Source organism: Pseudonaja textilis, chromosome 1 (assembly GCF_049901715.1).
Source record: "Pseudonaja textilis isolate UNSWEBS1 chromosome 1, rPseTex1.2, whole genome shotgun sequence".
Lineage (NCBI taxonomy): Eukaryota > Metazoa > Chordata > Lepidosauria > Squamata > Elapidae > Pseudonaja > Pseudonaja textilis.
Genome location: NC_141990.1, coordinates 150,430,230 through 150,449,655, shown reverse-complemented (window position 1 = coordinate 150,449,655; position 19,426 = coordinate 150,430,230). Strand labels below are relative to the sequence as shown.

General features: G+C 38.3%; 1 protein-coding gene across 1 annotated transcript; it reads left to right on the top strand.

The window, feature by feature from the left end:
- The first annotated feature begins 13,042 nt into the window (after positions 1-13,042).
- LOC148127864 (uncharacterized) lies at positions 13,043-17,972 on the top strand. The gene is made up of 4 exons (XM_087922196.1): positions 13,043-13,097; positions 15,007-15,168; positions 16,843-16,928; positions 17,499-17,972. Exons 1-4 carry the CDS (start codon positions 13,043-13,045, stop codon positions 17,970-17,972), a joined length of 777 nt encoding a protein of 258 aa, XP_087778322.1.
- The last annotated feature ends 1,454 nt before the right edge of the window (positions 17,973-19,426 follow it).

The following is a 19,426-nucleotide window of genomic DNA, read 5'->3' as shown; positions in this document are numbered from 1 at the left end:
ATCTTGCAGAAATGTAACATTCTCTGAAAGGACTTCAGTCTTCTTCTCAGACTACCTTAGTCCAAGTATACAGACTAGAAGCCAAGAATCCAGCATAGACAGACCTGATTTCTTGTATTTAGACAGCCCAACTAAGATACCTAATTAGCTTTGAGACCTAATTTTCAACAAAATTGCTTCCGGATAATATCACCTGGTTAAGATAATCAACCCCTTGTGACTAAGAACCAGACACAATGTTTTTCCTCAGAGCCACATTGGTAACATGTAAACTGTTTATTTTCTTCCTGCTGGAGAAATTAAAGACTGTTAATTGCACAGATCTTTTATTCCACAAAAAGCCTCATTACTTCACCAGGAATTAAGTTTGACCAAAGATTATTGGGCAAAACACACACCATTTTTTTTTCTTGGTTGAAAAAAATAGACTAAAAAAACCCAACAGCTTTAGGAATTTCAATGGTTTAAAAAAGGCAAACGTATCAAAAGCAGCACCAGTATAAGTTTGAACAGAAGTTCATAGAGAATAAAATAAAAGTACATAACAATTGCTCTTCTATAAAAGTATCTCATTAAAAAGAATGACCAATGTTCAAAGAAAATAGATGCATCTCCAGGGACTGTTTCATTCCAGATGTCCCCAAGATGCTTTTTCAAAAGGCAACTTTGAAAGACTTAGTTGCTGTTTTTCTTTGAAAATGTTTTGCTTCTCATCCAAGAAGCTTCTTCAGTTCTTTCATTCTAGACATTTGTAAAAAGAAACTAATTAGATGTCATTATTTCAGTTAGAAGGAAAATTGCATGAAATAAATCACAGTATAAGCAATAGAGTTTCTGTCTGCTATGAATAGCTTCATTTTTCTGTATTGGACTTCTGACACCAGCATAGCCACAATTTCCCCCCCCTAAAATGTCAACTTTTCTTCATAAAATATATCATGAAAGTTTACTTCACTGTCTAGAGAAACTGATTTCTTATGCTTGTTTTCTCTTTAAATCCCGGCCTAATACATTGCTTTAAAATCTGTGAAGCTTAAGCAGAGACAAAGACAAGTAATTGAAATCTCACACCCTCATTTTCAGGCATTTGAAGCACTGCACAGAAAGACCCATTATTGGGCAGATTAAAACGTAATTAATGTCTTGCACCTAAAAGTTGTTATGTTGCAAACCTCACATCAGTTGTATAGAGAATCTATAGGTACTTGAGAAATTGCATTAGTTAGCAAGTGAGCTTTGAGAGTCTCTGTTACAACTCCTGAATCCAACTCACATTCTTCAGGGTTGACAACCTGACCTAACATCCTCCACACCACTGCTGATAAAATCGGTGCCTCCAACTATGACAGACTATGTACTTAGTTCTCTTCATCACAGTTCAAGCATGTAAAATTCAGTTGAAGGTATCATTTATTCATTTAAAGCAGGAGTGCCAAACTCAAGGCTTACTGACCGGATTTGGCCCATGGGGTGCTTAGGTATGACCCATAGGACTGGGCTGGAAATAACAACGGACTGGCCTGCGGTGTTTCTGCTGGCAAAGATGGGGCATGGGCAGCCCTTGCGCGTCCCTTTTTTGTCCTGGATGGTCTCCTGCAGCACCCTGCTGGCCAAAATGTCTGTGCCATCTCCTCCCCCCACCCCCAGATGACCCACAGAGGACAACTACAATGCTGATCCAGCCTACCAAGAAATCCAGTTGGACACCCCTGATTTAAAGGATGTCCAATATTCCATAACAGCCTCAGTTTGCTCTATCGTCAGTGGTCATTTCTATGCCTTGTCACTGCAATTAGCTATAGGTTCATATTAAGGAACTTGTACATAATATATAACAATGCCCTCATCCTGAATAATGTTCTTTAAGCACAAGAAAGAAAAGGAAGGGCAAAAACATTGTTATGAATTACCATTGTCCTACTACCTAACTAAACTTCCTACCTGATGATCCCTATCTATAATATATTTCAAATTAAAACACCTCTTAGTTTTCCGAATTTCACATATTGTCTTTTTCAGTGTTTCTCGTTGATGTCACTGTCATTGCGGAGAGCCACTGAATGTTGTTTTCTTCAGAATAAATGTGTCAATCCCAGTGGTGGGATTCAAATTATTTTACTACCAGTTCTGTGGGCGTGGCTTGGTGGGCCTGACAGGGGAAGGATACTGTAAAAACTCCAGTCAGGGTTGGTATTTGCCAATTCTCCAAATTACTCAACATTTCTGCTACCAGTTCTCCAGAACTGGTCAGAACCTGATGAATTCCGCCTCTGGTCAATCCATTGAGAGGTGGAATGTGCCAGGTGAATGCTGGAGCACAGTTGCTCATGAAAAGACAGTTCTCATCACACTGTAAGGGAATAAACTATCAAAGACAAAAAATGCCTTTTTTATTTCTTTCTAATACACATCAACATCAGAGGTGGTATTCAGCAGGTTCTGACCAGTTCTGGAGAACCGGTAGTGGAAACTTTGAGTAGTTCTGAGAACCAGCAAATCCCACCTCTAACTGGAGATTTTACAGTATCCTTCCCCAGCCATGCCCACCAAGCCACGCCCACAGAACTAGTAGTAAAAAAAAAATTGAATCCCACCACTGATCAAGATGTTTTCAGGTGTGCCATTCATCCCCCAGCAGAAGGAACATACAGAAGGGCATTTCTCAGGTGCAATTTATTAAAAATCAAAGCCCATGCATCTTGCTGCCTCTCTCAATTATGTTAAACTAAAATGGAATTCTTTTAACATGTATTTATTGGTGGCTGTAACAACAAGAAGATGCGATAAAGTGAAACCAAAAGGATACATACAATAAAATCAGAAAAGAATATATAGAACAATGTTATTTAGTTTTTGTAGAAACTAAAGGTATATCCATAAAATGTTAATATAAAGCAACTCAACCTTTAACATTATTATTAAATCTAGCCATACAGGTCCAGTATAGGTCCATTTTCTCACATTTAGTACAATATGTTGTTTTGATATGTACTATACCAAGATTATTAATGTGATCCAGTTTGGTGTAGTGGTTAAGGCACCAGGTTAGAAGGCAACAGACCATGAGTGCTAGTCCTGCCTTATTCATAAAGCCAGCTGTGTGACCTTGGGCCGGTCACTTTCTCTTAGCTTTAGGAAGCCAACAATGGAAAACCAAACTGCAGGAGCTTGTCCAGGTAGTCACCAAGTCAACACTGACTTGAAGGCACACACACACACACACACACACACACACAAAATCTTAGTATTCTATTATGTAGGTGCCTTTAGGTAGTAAACCTGGGTAAGAGAAGAAAAATGGATATTCTATCAATACTAATTACAGTTTTGGATGTTAATGTTACAAGAGAAGGACCAGGGGAGACATGATAGCAGTATTCCAATATTTGAGGGGCTGTCACAGGGAGGAAGGGGTCAAGCTATTTTCTAAAGCGCCCAAAGGCCAAACCAGGAAGAAAGGATGGAAACTGAACAAGGAGAGATTTAACCTGAAAATAAGGAGAAACTTTCTGACAGTGAGAACAATCAACCAATGGAACAGCTTGCCCTCGGAAGTTGTGGGAGCACCATCACTTGAGACTTCCAAGAAGAGATTGGACTGCCATTTGTCAGAAATGGTGTAGGGCCTCCCGCTTGGACGGGGGGTTGGACTAGATGACCTACAAGGTCCCTTCCAACTCTGATTACCTGTTATCTGTAAAGATTATAATTAGTTGACATTTTTTTCAAAATTAAATATAATAAATATGTAATGAAATGAAAAAATGAAGGAGCAACATACAACAGAGTATTTTGTCTCATTAAAATGGAATTCTTTGAGACTCATAGTTTAAGCCATATATAAAACTCTGTAAAATGTTTGGATCCTTCTTTGGAGAAGGGTTGAAAATAGAACAATTGAAGTTGCAGTTTACATTCAGGTAATTGAATCAATTAAATATTCTTATTCCAAATTGCAGGAGTTTATGGATCACTTTGGAACTTCTTTTTGTAAGAAAATATTAGAATCCTCCCTGTACTGATTTTTAGAGGTGCCACAAAGACTTTCTTGTAAGTCAGAGTTCAGAGTATAGCAGAACTATGGCACAGCCTTGTAGAAGTCTATTCAGGGTTTAATGTTTAAGGTTCGGCAAAGAAATAAGTTATGGAGTACAGCTGCTTCTACTCCTATTACATCTTTTTAATTCACATTATTTCGGCAAGCACATAAACAGGATTTTTGTGTTAAATCTCATTTATAAATAAAAATAGTACATATTGCTGCATTAGTTTCTTGCACAGTTGTTTTGCAGGGATATGTCTGTGACATTTTGAGTGCTGCTGAATAGTTTACTCATTATGATGCTTCTAAATTTGTGGCACACCATTCAGAATACTAAACCTCATTCCCTAAGTAGCACATACAGGTTCATTTTGAAGAAGGATCCACATTTTAGAGAAATGCAGTTGGATCCAAGTTTGTATTTTGTTTGATTCCCCATGGTGTCCTTGAAAATAATATTATTCATTTATTAGTTTTCCAGCTCATTTTTCCAGGAGTTTCTCAATATGCCTTTTAAACAATGTAAAAACCATTTTTAAAAACTGCTAAAAATGGCAGATTCTCACTTACCAGTAAATAAAATGCAAAAGCACAGTTCAGTGTCATCACTTGGCAGTGAGAAAAGAGAAAGAAAAATAGAATGATCTAGCAACTTAGAGGTGGCAACTCCATATAGAAGAGAAACCCTGAGCAAACTCTTACATGTTGTAATTAAACAGGTATCAGAAGGTAATGAAATTTAGGCGGCTGACAGAAAAACTACTTTAATCCTTTGATAGTTACACTGTTTCTTCTGACTGCATCCCTGAATTTTTTCCTCACATATGTACATACATGTTTGTATGTATGTATTATTTGATTTTGTTTCTTTAATAGCTATTATCTACGTAACACACTACCTAAGCTTCTTTTATTGTTTGTATGTATGGGACAGTTTTATTCTTTTAGCCAATGTCTATCTTCTGCTCCCGGAAATTAAATAGATGTTTTTAGGTCTCGTCACCAAGGCAACAATCCAATTATATGGCTGAAAAACCTTTATAACCACAGGTACCTCATAATAATGAAATAATGGTTTGTACCAATCATTCCTTTATGGAAGATTTATTGAATCATCTAAATTTCATTGGACCAACAGAAGAGCATATTTGTAGCACAGGAAGAACTATGGCATCCTGGGTGCTCTCTGAGCATAGCTATTTTCTTGCGGATGCTTCATTATCCAATTAGGTAGCACATCAATTCTAGAAGGGAGAGGATTTTAGTCTCTGTTTATATGCAACTGGCTTTCCCTGTCAGTATTGGTGGGAATATTTTTGGTTGTTCCTTGATTAGCCTATTGTTTACTGTTTGGTTATGTGTCTGAGTTGGTAGTTCCTTGATTGGGGTATTGTTTATTGCTTGAAGGAGTAAGCAATAAACAATACCCAAATTGAGGAACAGAGGTGGGATTCTACTGGTTCGGCCTGGTTCTACCAAACCGGTAGCTCTGAAGTTTGCTCCGACGATTTTCTGTTCTTCTATTTGGCCCACTTGCACACCTGGGGTCTAGGCTTTCCTTTATTTCCTGCTTTTTCAACTACAGCTGCTTTGCACGGCAGGAGAAGATGATTTTGCATGACAGGAGAAGATGAGAGGCTTGCAAGAGAAGATGATTTTCAAACAGTGTGCACGTTTGGTATGCGCTCACCAAACCAGTTATTACACTGGTTGAATCCTACCCCTGTCCAGGAACTATCAAGAGTTCATTGTACCAATAGTTCCTCATTGCACAGAATAACCCTCCATAGTTCACCACAAGTATGGGGATGCCAAAGTTGTAGTGACTGGGAATGTAGCCAAAGGGTCCCCTAGTAAAGAGAAAGACTATCTCAGATAATAGCCCACTCAGTGCAGGAAGCAAATTGTAGGGGCAAATCCCTACAAACTTCTCATGTAGAAGACATTGTGTGGGAGACTTAGTCCATATTAGGGTTAGAACATCAACAACTTTATTGGTCAAATATTATACAGTACATCTCGGTGTCAATGGGCAGACCACCTTTTAAAAAACAGTCATTGTAGTAGAACTGGTTTGTTCTTAATTCTGGGAAAGAAACTAATGTTTATCCTCCACCCAACATCTCCTTCTAAAAGCTCCTATCCTCTTTACTTCCTAATATACCTCATAGCCTTCTTTGTCTCAGAAACTAATTACCTGACCGCACATGATTTGCCAAATTCTTAATATTTGGCAAATCACGTGTGGCACAAGATCCTGGTGGCTATGTTAGAAGTGCAATAATGCACTTCTGTATGCTATGTATGCAAACATAAGTCTGCACTCCATGGCTCTCTACAGCTCTGCTTCTTCTCAAGAGCTATGGTGAAGAATTGACTCATTCTGCAGGTTGCTGCTGAGTAATTCTGTTGCAGAAATTATGCAAACCATCCAGTGGTGGGATTCAAAAATTTTTACTACCAGTTCTGTGGGTTTGGTGTTGTGGGCATGACGTGGCTTGGTGGGCATGGCTTGGTGGGCATGGCAGGGGAAGGTTACTGCAAAATCTCCATTCCCACCCCACCCCACTAACCTGCTTTCCAGCTCTGTTCTCCTGTGCAGAGCAACAAAAGAAGTCCCAGCCAACCAGCTGGGACTCAGGAGGCAGAGAATAAATGGGGGCGGGGCCAGTCAGAGGTGATATTTGCTGGTTCTCCGAAATACTCAAAATTTCCGCTAGCGATTCTCCAGAACTGGTCAGAACCTGCTGAATACCACCTCTGAAACCATCCAGTTCAGATCAAAGCAAGTTTCTCTCAGATACCTTTGATCATATTGGTGACCTCTGGTGACTGCCAGAATCTGGAGTCACCTGCCACAGGAGAACTGGCCCACTGAAATGAATAGGATATTGAATGAAATTCTAAAACTATCACCGCTAACGTACCTAAGCGAACCCTACATTGCATTAATGTTTCTTTTTTAAAAAAGTGTATGAGAAACAGTAAGGTTTTGATTCAGATCCATGTGTGCAAATTGATCATCTTCTTTGAAAAGATAAATCATGAATGCAAATGATGCATCCAGGTTATAAAATAGACTAGACAAGAAATGCAGTGATGAAGTATTCAAAAAATGAACAAAATTGAAGGAGGTTGTTATGGAGGTTTCTTTAAGGTAATTATTTTCTGTCGAATGGCTCCGTTCTGACACTTTCATAAGAACTTGACGTGTCATCCTCAGCTACTTCTTAAGTAATGTTGTGTTTATGGGTGCAGTATCCTGGGGACAAAAATGAGTTGCAAGATTTCTTAATTTATAAGCTATGAACAGATAAGGAAGCATCTATCAATAAAGGAAAGGCTCTCTGCATATGCTCTGGAGCAATAGTTAGGCTTAAAATATTTTGTTCTTCTCGTGTTCAGTCCCAAGCACCAGAATTGTTCTAAACAAAGCAGAGAGACCCTACATGGATTGGCAGAAGCATGGTCAAATGGCACAAATACATCCCTGCTAAGTCCATTTGCTTTGCATCACAACATAATTCAAAAGGAGGCTGAAAACTCCAATTCTAATTACTGCATGCTGCTAAGGCTACAGGTTATATAGCAGCATCTCATTTCTGCTGTCTTGCCTGTTATAGCTCAGAGTCTCTCTGACAGGCAATCGTTTTGAGAGAAAAGGAACGAGAATCTATGCACAAACAGGCTACTTCAGATTGCATGGCATAATACGTTTGGTATTAGAGGAAAATCTATCATGGATGGTTCTGTGCTACTTTTTTTACATCTTCAATAATTAAACTATATGAGAAACTTATTTACATTGAACTATATCTTTCAAAGATTCTGCAGCACCAGGTAATTGCCAGATGACTGGAAAATGGCTAACAATGGTTCTCATCTTCAAAAAAGAAAACAAATGGATCCAGCCTGACACCAATAACTGGGAACTGTTGTTCATAGTTGGGGTCCTTCATCACCAGTTACTTTTTTTTCTTTTTAGGGGGTTTCCTTATATTTATCCTCACTAGAAATGTTGCATCTATTCAAACAATAGATAACCTATATGTGGGATAAGCTTGCCTCTCATGTAGGGCTAACCCAATAGCTCACAATCCCCATTGTGACATCACATATCAAAAAACCCTGATTGGTTAAATACCAGCTGACATACAACAAAACAGGCTAGCATACTCCAATAACTGATTGAACTGATTACTTTTAAGCTTATTTCTGCCCAACATGCAGAGGTATGGGCAGTAAAACCCAGCATATCAGCGGCACTGAATCTGAGCATTATTAATTTCCAGTTAGGCAGACTGGTAATGTAAAACCTAAATTCTTTCTCTTTTTTCTTCTAATAACGCTCCTCCTCCTCCCTTTTTTAAAAAAATACACTTCTTACTGTAATCATTTTCAAATGAGCATTTATTTCTCTGCCTTGGATAAACTATGCTGCTAATGTGCAACAAATTATACAGACTTTCATAAATTTACCTTTAAAAATTTAGAAATCTCAATGCTGATTTCATAACCCAGCTGCCCAGTATCTATAAACTAAAATGATTGGTGAGGACTTCTATATTATTGAGATTTGATAGCAGTATTTCACTTGAAACTCTGCTGGGGAAAATGCTTGGTCTTATTTCAGAAGCATGGTTACAATCTCAACTTGTCATCTTCCTCTGATATTTACAGCAAATTAATTTCTTCTAAGAGATGCATGAGTGCTCTGTAAATATTGTTTCTCTCCAAAGGCTCAAGCATACATGCCATTTCTTTTTATTGAAAAGAGTCTCTTTCTTCTTTCCACTACTAAATCCTGATAAGACACACAGCTGTGAGGGAATTATAAGTCTATTGGCATCCATATGTTTGAAGATTTTTCATAAAAATATAGTCAAAAGTATCATATAGTCATTATGGGCTTAAAATGGTTAAATATGAACTGATGTTTTCCGGATTTATTGATTAATAACAGCTGAATATAGGGAATAGGGGACCATATTATATAATTATTATATAATTGTTTTAAATACCTTTATAACTGCTGCAAACAAGATCATTTTCTTAATCATCTATTTTCTTTTTCTATTTTCTGCAGTTTTAACGCTTATCTTTTCCAACTTTTTATATTGTTCTGTGTTTTTTAACTTTATAAAAACATGATTCAAAAAAAATATTAAGCAAAATATTATAAAATCATTGTGAACAAAAGTAAAAGAGAAAATATCAAAGACTAAAACTGTAAGCAGAAAACAAAACAAAACTTTTAAAAAATATTGTAAAAGTCCCAAATGATCAAATAGGATTTTAATTCCCTTCTTAGCTGTGATTAAACAACTTACTTCAACTCAACATTATTCTATTACGTGGTCTCCACTACAGAGGAAGTTAAAGACATCTGTAGTGGGCCTTGAAAAAAGTAGCCCACAGATAATTCACACAACTTTCAATTATACATTAGTACACTGGGTCGCAGTGGCACAGTGGCTAAGACACTGAGCTTGTCAGTCAGAAAGGTCAACAGTTTGGCAGTTTGAATCCCTAATGCTACATAATGAAGTGAGCTCCCATTACTTGTCCCAGCTTCTGCCAACCATGTAAAGCATGTAAAAATGCAAGTAGAAAAATAGGGACCACTTTAGTGGGAAGGTAACAATGCTCTGTGCGCCTTCAGTGTTTAGTCGTGCCGTCCACGGAGATGTCTTCGGACAGCGCTGACTCTTCGGCTTTGTAATGGAGATGAGCACCAACCCCTAGAGCCAGAAACGACTAGCACATATGTGTGATGGGAACCTTTACCTTTACTTTTACCTTTACACAGTAGGTTGGGCTTAAGTTGGGCTTAAGTTGTGTAAACTTTATATAACTTGGTAACCACTCTGAAGTAGGCTTAGAAGGCAATCAACCAGTGAAGTAGTTCTAACACAGGTATTATGGGTGTCACTTGTGAATTTATAGGTGGCTCTATAAGGGAGAACATTTCAATAAGACTTGGTCTCTTTCTTTAGGATTCATGGTTTTTATGAGTCCAAGTATCAGTAACAGCCCCATCCTGTCCACATGTAATTTCAGCTTATTCTCCCACATTCCACCCTTTCTAAAATTACATGAGCCTTAGAGCCTCTGTAACTTTCTAACCTGATCATTATTATCTTTTCCAGAGTGACAAAATTAGACTTTACATAGGAAAGATCTAATGACAAAGATACTTACTAGCATTTGGCTTTCTCATTCCTGATTTGCTGTCTGCTTCCACATTACATCCAGAACTTTGATTTTCTTTACATTGAATATTTTTCAGAATTTGTAAAGTCCAAGAGTTATGCTCCTACAAACACATGGCATAGCATTCAATCATGGTGTGCTGGAATAAGCAATGAATGATGACAAAGATAAATAAGAACATATATTACTTCTCTGACCAGCCTTTTTCTCTTACATTTCTCTCCCCCAACAAGCAAAAGGCTATTTGGAAGGGACTAATAGCTCTTACCAAAGTTATAAAGTTCTTGGAGGAAATTCTTAAAATTAGGGCTAGAGGGATTCCACCCTGAAATAATTAAGGCTACAATGCAAGTTGGATAACCAACTAATAATATCTAACTAAACAGTACAATGTATACAACATAAAAGGCAAAATAAATTTCTGGAATTGCAAGTTGCACTCAACTAAAATATATCAAAGTTTTCAGATGTTTGATTTTAAAAAAATAAACTCCTTATTTCTATTGATGAACAACTCACTGAAGTTATACCCATGCACACTGAATTCCTCCTTATAACAGTAAATGCACTACATGTATTTCAAACTGATGATAGATTGGATTTAGGCATACCATCTGCAAAAGAGGCTCCATTTGCAGAAGAGACTCCAAACAGTGGTGCTTCACCAATTCTCCCTTCAGCCTCAGACTCCAGATATCCTTAAAAAGACGATCTAGAAGACCAAAACTACGCCTGTCTTCGACTGTATGAGAACGGTAGAGCATCCTAAGAGCAGGACCACATTCATTTAAAGTCTGAATCACACTTCATGTATAGCCAACAAAAATGTCATTCCATTCCATTCCATTGAGGTTCTATGTACTCTTTTTTTCAGTTATAGTTTTTGTTCTTTGGTATATTTGGGGGGAGGTTAATTATTCAGTCATTTACTCACTCACTCCAAACCAGTTACCAAAAAGGTCAGTAACAGGTCAAAAAAGATCATCACCCTCCAATTAGAGTAAAACAACCTACTCTTCAAAAAACAATTTGGTTCAGGAAAAAATTGTCCTGCAATCTACAACTCCTATACTGCAAAAACATATGGACTACTCTACTTGACCAGGTAAAGCAATCGACACAATTTACATAGACTTCTGCAAAGCCTTTGATTCAGTGGTACATGACAAACTACTGTTAAAACTAAACTCTTACAGCATTTCCAGATCCCTTCATAATTGGATTACTACATTCCTGTCAAACAGGCAACAAATAGTAAAAATAGGGAGTGCTATATCAAACCCTGTTCCAGTTAACAGCGGTGTCCCCCAAGGTAGAGTTCCAGGACCCACACTCTTGATACTCTTTATAAATGACCTTTACAATCATCTTATAAGCAACTGCGTCCTCTTCATGGATGATGTAAAACTATTCAACACCACTGACATTCTACTGTCCTTCAAAGTGACCTTGATTATGTGTCTGAATGGTGAAACAATTGGCAACTCAAAATCTTGACCAGCAAATGCTCTGTCCTACATATTGGTAAAAAAAAAAATCAGTACACCAAATACAGGCTAGGCGGATATGACCTCATTGACAATCCTCACTTTGTTAAGGATCTCAGAGTACTCATCTCTAATGACCTAAGCACCAGAGTTCACTGTAACAGCATTGCCAAAAAGGTATCATGAGTTGTAAATCTAATCTTACGAAGCTTCTCCTCTGAAAATATAGAATTGCTAACTAGAGCATACAAAACCTTTGCTAGACCAATACTCAAATACAGCTCATCTTTCTAGAATCTGTATTGTATATTGGACATTAATACAATTGAGCGAGTCCAGAAGTATTTCACAAGAAGAGTACTATACTCCTCTGCTCTCAACAGAATACCCTACATCACCAGGTTTGAAATTTTGGGCTTGGACAACCTTGAACTACACTGCCTATGGTTGGACTTAAGCATAGTACACAAAATTATCTGCTACAATGTCCTACCATCAATGACTACTTCAACTTCAACCGCAACACTGCAAGAGCACACAACAGATGCAAACTCAATATTAACCACTCCAAACTTGATTGCAGAAAGTATGACTTCAGCAAAAGAGTGGTCAATGCCTGGAATGCGCTACCTGACTCTATTGTTACATCCTCTAACCCCCACTCCTTTAACCTCAAACTATCCACTATTGACCTCACCCCATTCTTAAGAGGTCCTTAAGGGGCATGCATAAGTGCACCATCATGCCTACTGTCCCTGTTCTATTGTCCCCATTTATACCTATTTCCTGTATTCTTACTCATGTTTATACTTATACCTATTACCTTGTAAGTGATTGACAAATCAAATAAATAAATAAATAAATAAATTACCCTTGAATTTATATTCTAACAGGAATGTCACCCAGAATTGTTTTGATATGAGATGGATGGCAAATAAGAAAATAATCAAATAAATAAATAAATAACAAAGAAATTGAGAGCTTGAAAAGAAAATAGTCCTGGTTACTTGTCCATGTGTATTTAAAACCTATCATTCAACTTCAGATTGCGTCCATTCTATACCTACCATCAGTCTGTCTGTCTGTGTCTATCTCCACTTGGACTGGTAGGCTTCTGTTAATGTTTTTTTTTTCCTAACCTATTTTTCTTGATTTATGCTGGGGGTTTTTTTCTTATTTTAGTTTATGTTTCCTGTCTTGAAGTTTTGTCTGCCTCTTCTTATCTCCTCTCACAGCAAAATGATCCCTCAGTACTGTTTCTAATGTTAGCTGGAGAGAAAAGAGCTGGTATTGTAGCAGGATGGCAACAGTTTTCCATGTGGTTGACTTCTTCTGCTCCTTCCTTTCAGAGCAAGGTAAGCGGATTCCATTCATTTTTTATAATTATTATTATTCATTAAAGGAAAGGCTTCTAAACATCAGTCCTAATTTGTAACACATGTACTACTTTTCATCCTGAAGATACTTGGAACTACAGTAGATATTTTGAGAGGGATAGTCTTCTCTATGCATGAAGGGTTGTAGTCTATGATAGCTTTTTCTATAAGAAATGTGTTACTATGTCACAAGATTCTTTATTGTCAAAGGAAATGGAAAAGAGAATGAAAGAAAATTAGCATGCTTTGTAGTCCTTGAAATTAGAACTGGAAACATGCTCTTTTACTGTATTATGAATTTGTAAGGCAATAACTACTGAAAATATGAATGTACTGTAAATACTGTAATAAATGACATAGCTTGTATATTTTTTAAAAAATTAAATATGCATTTGTGGATGAACAGCCTTACAACCTTCAACTCCACTCTTGAAGTGACAGAAGTATAGATCAAGGCCAAACTGTATCTCAATGATAATGAGGAAGGGAAAGAAAAAGGATAACGGACAAATTCCTTGGACATGGAAGCAACCTTTGCCATTAGGTAGGTATCAATGATTTTAAAAGAATAGCTGTGCAGATGGACTCATTTCTGCAGGGGCTCTTTCCTCTCTGTAGATAGAGGAGCTGTTTCAATCTGGTCTTTACAACTGTAACACATGCAGGATGGAATTAAATGACATTTCAGCAGAAGAAATTCTGGCGGTGCTTGTGACATTCAATTGAAAAGAGTGGAAGAGCTTGTGCCACCCATAAATGTAAATGTACCTCTTGACATGAAAAGGAACAAAGGTTGTGCAGGAGTTTGCTTATGGTCTTTATCTGAATATATCTTAATACAGGAAGTCCTCAATGTACGACCACAGTTGATCCCATGATTTTGGTTGCTAAGCAATGTGGTCATTAAGAGACCAGACCCAATATTGCTTTTACTGATCAAGTGAATCATATGGTTGTTAAGTGAATCAGGCACTCATTAAGCAAATCTGGCTTCCCAAATTGATTTTGCTTGTCAAAAGCTGGTTGAGAAAGTCACAAATCACTATCATATGATAAGGAAACATTGCAACCACTTTAAATGCAAGCCAGTTCCCAAGTGCCTGATTTGTGACCTGGCACTAATGCAATGGCCATAACTTTGAGGAGAGGTCATAAATCATTTTTTCCCAAGACCATTAGACCATCCAACCATTGTTAAACAAATGGTTGTATGTCAAGGACAACCTGTAGCATTGAAATCTCTGTGCTAATGGGAGTTTGCCTTTGCATCACAGAAGACAGCCAAAGTCGATGGAGAAAATTGGTTTTCCCAATTGTTTTTCAGAGCTAAGCAGTGGTGGGATTCAATTTTTTTTACTACCAATTCTGTGGGAGTGGCTTGGTGGGAGTGGCAGGGGAAGAATACTGTAAAATCTCCAGTCAGAGGTTGTATTTGCCAGTTCTCTGAACTACTCAAAGTTTCTGCTACCAGTTCTCCAGAACTGCTCAGAACCTGCTGAATACCACCTCTGGAGTTAAGCTACAATCCATCTTTGTTGATTAAAAAAACCCTTTGCTCTTATCAGTCAAATGCATACAGTCTTCCCCTCCACATACACTTTGTTACAGTCGGTTGAATAGTTTCCTCGGTCCATCTATTAGCACAAAGATGGATTGCCTTGCTCTCCTCTGTAGATCCAGGGGCAAAGAAGAAGAAGAAGAAGAAGAAGAAGAAGAAGAAGAAGAAGAAGAAGAAGAAGAAGAAGAAGAAGAAGAAGAAGAAGAAGAAGAAGAAGAAGAAGAAGAAGAAGAAGAAGAAGAAGAAGAAGAAGAAGAAGAAGAAGAAGAAGAAGAAGAAGAAGAAGAAGAAGAAGAAGAAGAAGAAGAAGAAGAAGAAGAAGAAGAAGAAAAAATCCTAAGATGAGCAAAGTGAAGGAACATAATGGGAAGCAAAGATCAGGTCCCTTGGAACCAGCTCTTTTTGTCGCCCGTAGAAAGAACCATAAGCTGATTGACGGCAATGTGTATCATCACAGCTGGACACAACTTGAAAATCAGATGTTTGACAAATGTAGTGTAAAACTTTAGCCAACACATTCTGGCAGGCCCAGAAACAATTTTTGGTTGATAACCTATGTGACTCAGAATCTTAGGACTCCTGTTGTGCCCATGGTATGATTTGTAAAATAAAAAATAAAAATAAAATCTGGGCTGTCAACCAGGCAAACCCTTTCTGCATGAGTCATTTATATGAAAAGAGCACAGAAGGGGATCGCCCCGAATGCTGGCTTGTTATGGCCATGGCATAACAATAGATCTTTTACTGCCAGGGCATTGTGCCTGCCTCCTCATCAAAGCTGCTCACTGAGGTTATATTGGGGGGGCGGGGGCTGGTTTGTAGAAACTTTTACTACATCGGTGAGAATTGCCCTAGCTTTCCCTGGCAGCTCTGGTGGCATTCTAAAACTGCATAAGAGGAGCCCTTGGGAATCCGGAGTAGATTTGAGGAGCATTGGGGAGCTGTAAGTTAGGCAAAGAACACCTGATTCATCAGGTCTCCATTTGCTGGAAGGTGGATACAGCTGGATTCAATTATGAAAGACGGTGGTCACCATAATGGAGTAATCTTTGACCTTGTACTGCTTTAAGACACCTGTCCCATGTGGTAGCAGTGCTAAAGAGCCTGATAAAGGACTCCAGCACCACCCCAAGGATGTGAATTTTGATTTCAAATTGAACATTATAGTCAGCATTTAGATAGCATATCCTCAACAGGCGGTGGATTGGGAAATGTCAACTCTTAATTTAATGTCACTTTATTTGTCTGTACATTTGATTAAATAATGGGGCCTTACAAAGTGTTTGGAGAAAAAATGCTCAGTGAACATTCTTCCTTGAATCATTACAGCAGGGGTCTTCAACCTTGGGTACTTTGGGTGCTTTGCTGGCTGGGGAATTCTGGGAGTTGAAGTCCTCCAGGCTTAAAGTGCCCAAGGTTGGAGAGCCCTGCATTAAAGCATCTGCCTCAACCCCAGTCTCAGCCTATTAATTCACATATATTCTTATAGAGCTTCTTCTCTAGTTGTCCCAATAAAAGCACTCTGTACACAAAAAACAGATAGGTGGGGACAGCCTTTGAAGCATTCACTCTGCTTTCTGGAGAATGCCATTGCTTTAATCTTATGCAAAGACTGCTTCACTTGGGCCCAAATTGATCCTTATACAGGCTTTACACAGTTCCAATAGAAGAGAATAAGTGTAGCTCAAGGTTAAAAAGTGGAGTCCTTGGTGCTCACTTGAGCTTGGTTGTTTACATGCAGAAGGTTCATTACCTGACTAGATAACATCATGTGACATTATAATCAGTGCCCTGTGCCCAAGTGCCCAATGGCCAGGTGTCCTAATATTACCAAGCTGGGTAATGAAATGTTTGCAATAAAACAGCCAAGCTCAGAGAGCACCAAAAACTCCAGAGCTCTACACAATCCTATTAAATAATGATTCTTCTACAGTCAGATTTTTATGCATTTTCTCCAGCCATATTTTATGCATTTTCTTTTTGGTCACATTAAAAAAAATAGTAACAAATTTTGGAAGCCACATGGGCCTGTAAGGTATATCTAAACTTTACATCCTGGTTTGCATTTTTTGATTCATTGTATAATCACTCACAAATATGCATTCAATTAATCAAATAACCCTACATCTTATTAACCCTGCACATTGATCGTTCTTCTTTGCACAGATTTGTTCCAAGCATCTCAGTCAGCCATGGAGCTCAAGAATGCCAAAAAGGAAAAACTAGTGCAAAGTGTTGTAATTCCTGTAATGGTGAGGCCAACTATTTTTTTTATTAAAGATATCCTTTTAGACTACTTTAAAAAATAAAGCAGGCCTTTTTCTCCAGATCATTTTAGCAATCAGTGTGGTAATAGAGTCATGTTCCATTTTTTATTCAAGTGCTGAAAGCCAGCAATGCTTAGAGGTTACACAGAAAAAGGAATTGTTTGAACTCCTAACCTCCTGATGCTGGAACATTTTCATTCAGAAGAGCAAATCATAAACACATTTTTTTTTATGAACCCAATGTATGTGTGAAAAATCTTACAGTAACATGCTTCCTCTGTCAAGGTGCTTGCCCTCTGGAGATTTCAACTGCTCCCATCCTGATAATACACAGAAAGTTTCCTGAGATTTGGATATGATCAGAATCAAGTCCCTGTGAAACTTTTACTGCCCACATGATTAGATAAAATTCTTATAATGAGTATTTTCTTCTTTTTATAGTAATGACTCATACATAATCTTTTGGAGGCATTTAAATTGTTTGTATGTATAAATACATATCTTGAAACAAAAGTTGCAAATACGTCCAGCCATCTCTACATATTTGATTTTTAGGAGCCTTCAAAGAAATGGAGAAAATTTCCTTACTCTCCCCAGTGGGCAAGTATATTAGATGTGGCTCAAAAAATCTTGGATGAAGAAGACAAAATGAAAAAGAAACAGGGGAATAAAGCAAAAGGAAAACAACCCCAGTCATCTAAGAACTTCAGGGAGGAAGATATAGAAACTGAAGAAAAACAGATGCCTGAATTTTGTGATCTACATGGTATAAAATTAACAACTATACAACCTTTGTTAGACAAATTACCATCTCCAAAGCTCTCATACTTAAGGGCAGAGAAAGAGATCTTAACAGCTAAAGAAATAGAAGATATTATTCAGGAAATTGTGACCCTCAGGGCGAGAGAGAGGCTCTCTGAAGAAGCTGTGGCTAAAGAAGGAGAAAAAGAGAAGCTCTTTTCCGAAGACATCTCTTCTATCAATGTCCCAAGCACATGCTATCACTGGGACTGGAGGTGGCCACTTTAAAATGGCTGCTCAGGATGAATGCATGGAATCAAACACCTGCATTACTGCCTTTGGAGCACCATTCAATAACTTATTACTGTGCTGAAATGTTTTTGTTACTGTGTTGTTGCTATTACTGCTCCTGCTACTTTCCATTCAAAGCCTCTGCGGGAAAGTTCTTTCATCTATATGCTACTAAAACTCTTGTGTCTGTCCAGTTGTTTGCCACTTTCAGTTGGGTGAAATGGTACATCATAGGGCAACCATTGTTGAACCAAGATACCTCAATGGGCTAACATACCAAGTTGTGGGACCATTACCCCTGTGGGAATGACATTTGAGGAAGTTGTGGCCACTGATACAGGAAGCTACTGTCACATGTTTGTCATTTCCAATTCTCCTTGCCAACTTCCTATAAACTCAATTGTGATTACCAACACTCCCTGCCAGCTTTCCATAAGGTCTTTGTTGTGGAAAGCTGACAAAGAGAATCTGCAGTGGGGAAGCCATCAGGAAAGGTTGTAAGCTGGTCAGGTAAGCCACCTGTGCTATCTCCCCAACTCCCCTGCACTGATGCCACACACACCCATACTCTTCCTGAACCATGTCACTCTCCTGCTCACCATCCCTGACCTGTGTGGCATCTGTTCCACATCCCTGTACTTCCCACACACCTTTCCTAACTGATGCCACATCTTTGCATCTTCTCTATGACTTATGGGGCACCTCTTGCTCACCTGTGTACATCCATGCACATCCTTCCTGATCTGTGCCACACCCCTGCACATGGGTGCAGGTCAGGGAGAAGGCAAATTGGTGCAGGAGGTACATGAGAGGCTTTGAAGGGAAATCAAGAAGGGGTGCATGGTGGTGTACAAGAGGTGCTTCCTGGGTCATGGAGAATGCAAAGGGTGCAGCATAAGTTGTGAGCTATGGGCAGGGATATATGGAGATACAGGGGGAAGCATAATTGGGTGAGGGAGGCACAGAAGGGTATGATAGGGTGCACTGGATGCAAGAATGTTAAGTTGAATGATATTCAACAATGCACAATTGCTTAGTGTGCATTAAGTATGCAAAAAGTTATCAAAAATAAATGCTTCATTGGATACCTGTCCTGTCATGCAAACTGCAGGATGGCTGGACTGTGTTTCAGCAACTTTTGGATTCATTCCAATCAAGCAGGGCTGGTTGTTCAGATGACATTCTCAGATGAGACTGGTACACAGTTCTTATAACAAGCAAACAATTTATTAGTTATGTATTATTTTATCCTGAGCTTATTACAAAAAAAACTCAAGGCAGAATGTATAGTTATTTCCTTTCATCCCACCATGGGATTTATTGGAAATAGAATTCATATGTAAAGAAACTATAAACCTCTTAAATCTTTTCAAATTCCAACAAGACCACGTGCTTAAGGCTTGCTTTACAAATCGGGTAGTTTTAATCCTGTTGCTAGGAAGTATGAAATT

Excerpts from the sequence above, each read along its gene's own strand:
- LOC148127864 (XM_087922196.1), top strand. The coding sequence starts at position 13,043 with ATGGCAACAGTTTTCCATGTGGTTGACTTCTTCTGCTCCTTCCTTTCA. Across the intron at positions 13,098-15,006 it reads CTCCTTCCTTTCAGAGCAAG|AAAATCCTAAGATGAGCAAA; the intron begins GTAAGCGGATTC and ends GAAGAAGAAGAA. Across the intron at positions 16,929-17,498 it reads GTGTTGTAATTCCTGTAATG|GAGCCTTCAAAGAAATGGAG; the intron begins GTGAGGCCAACT and ends TTTGATTTTTAG.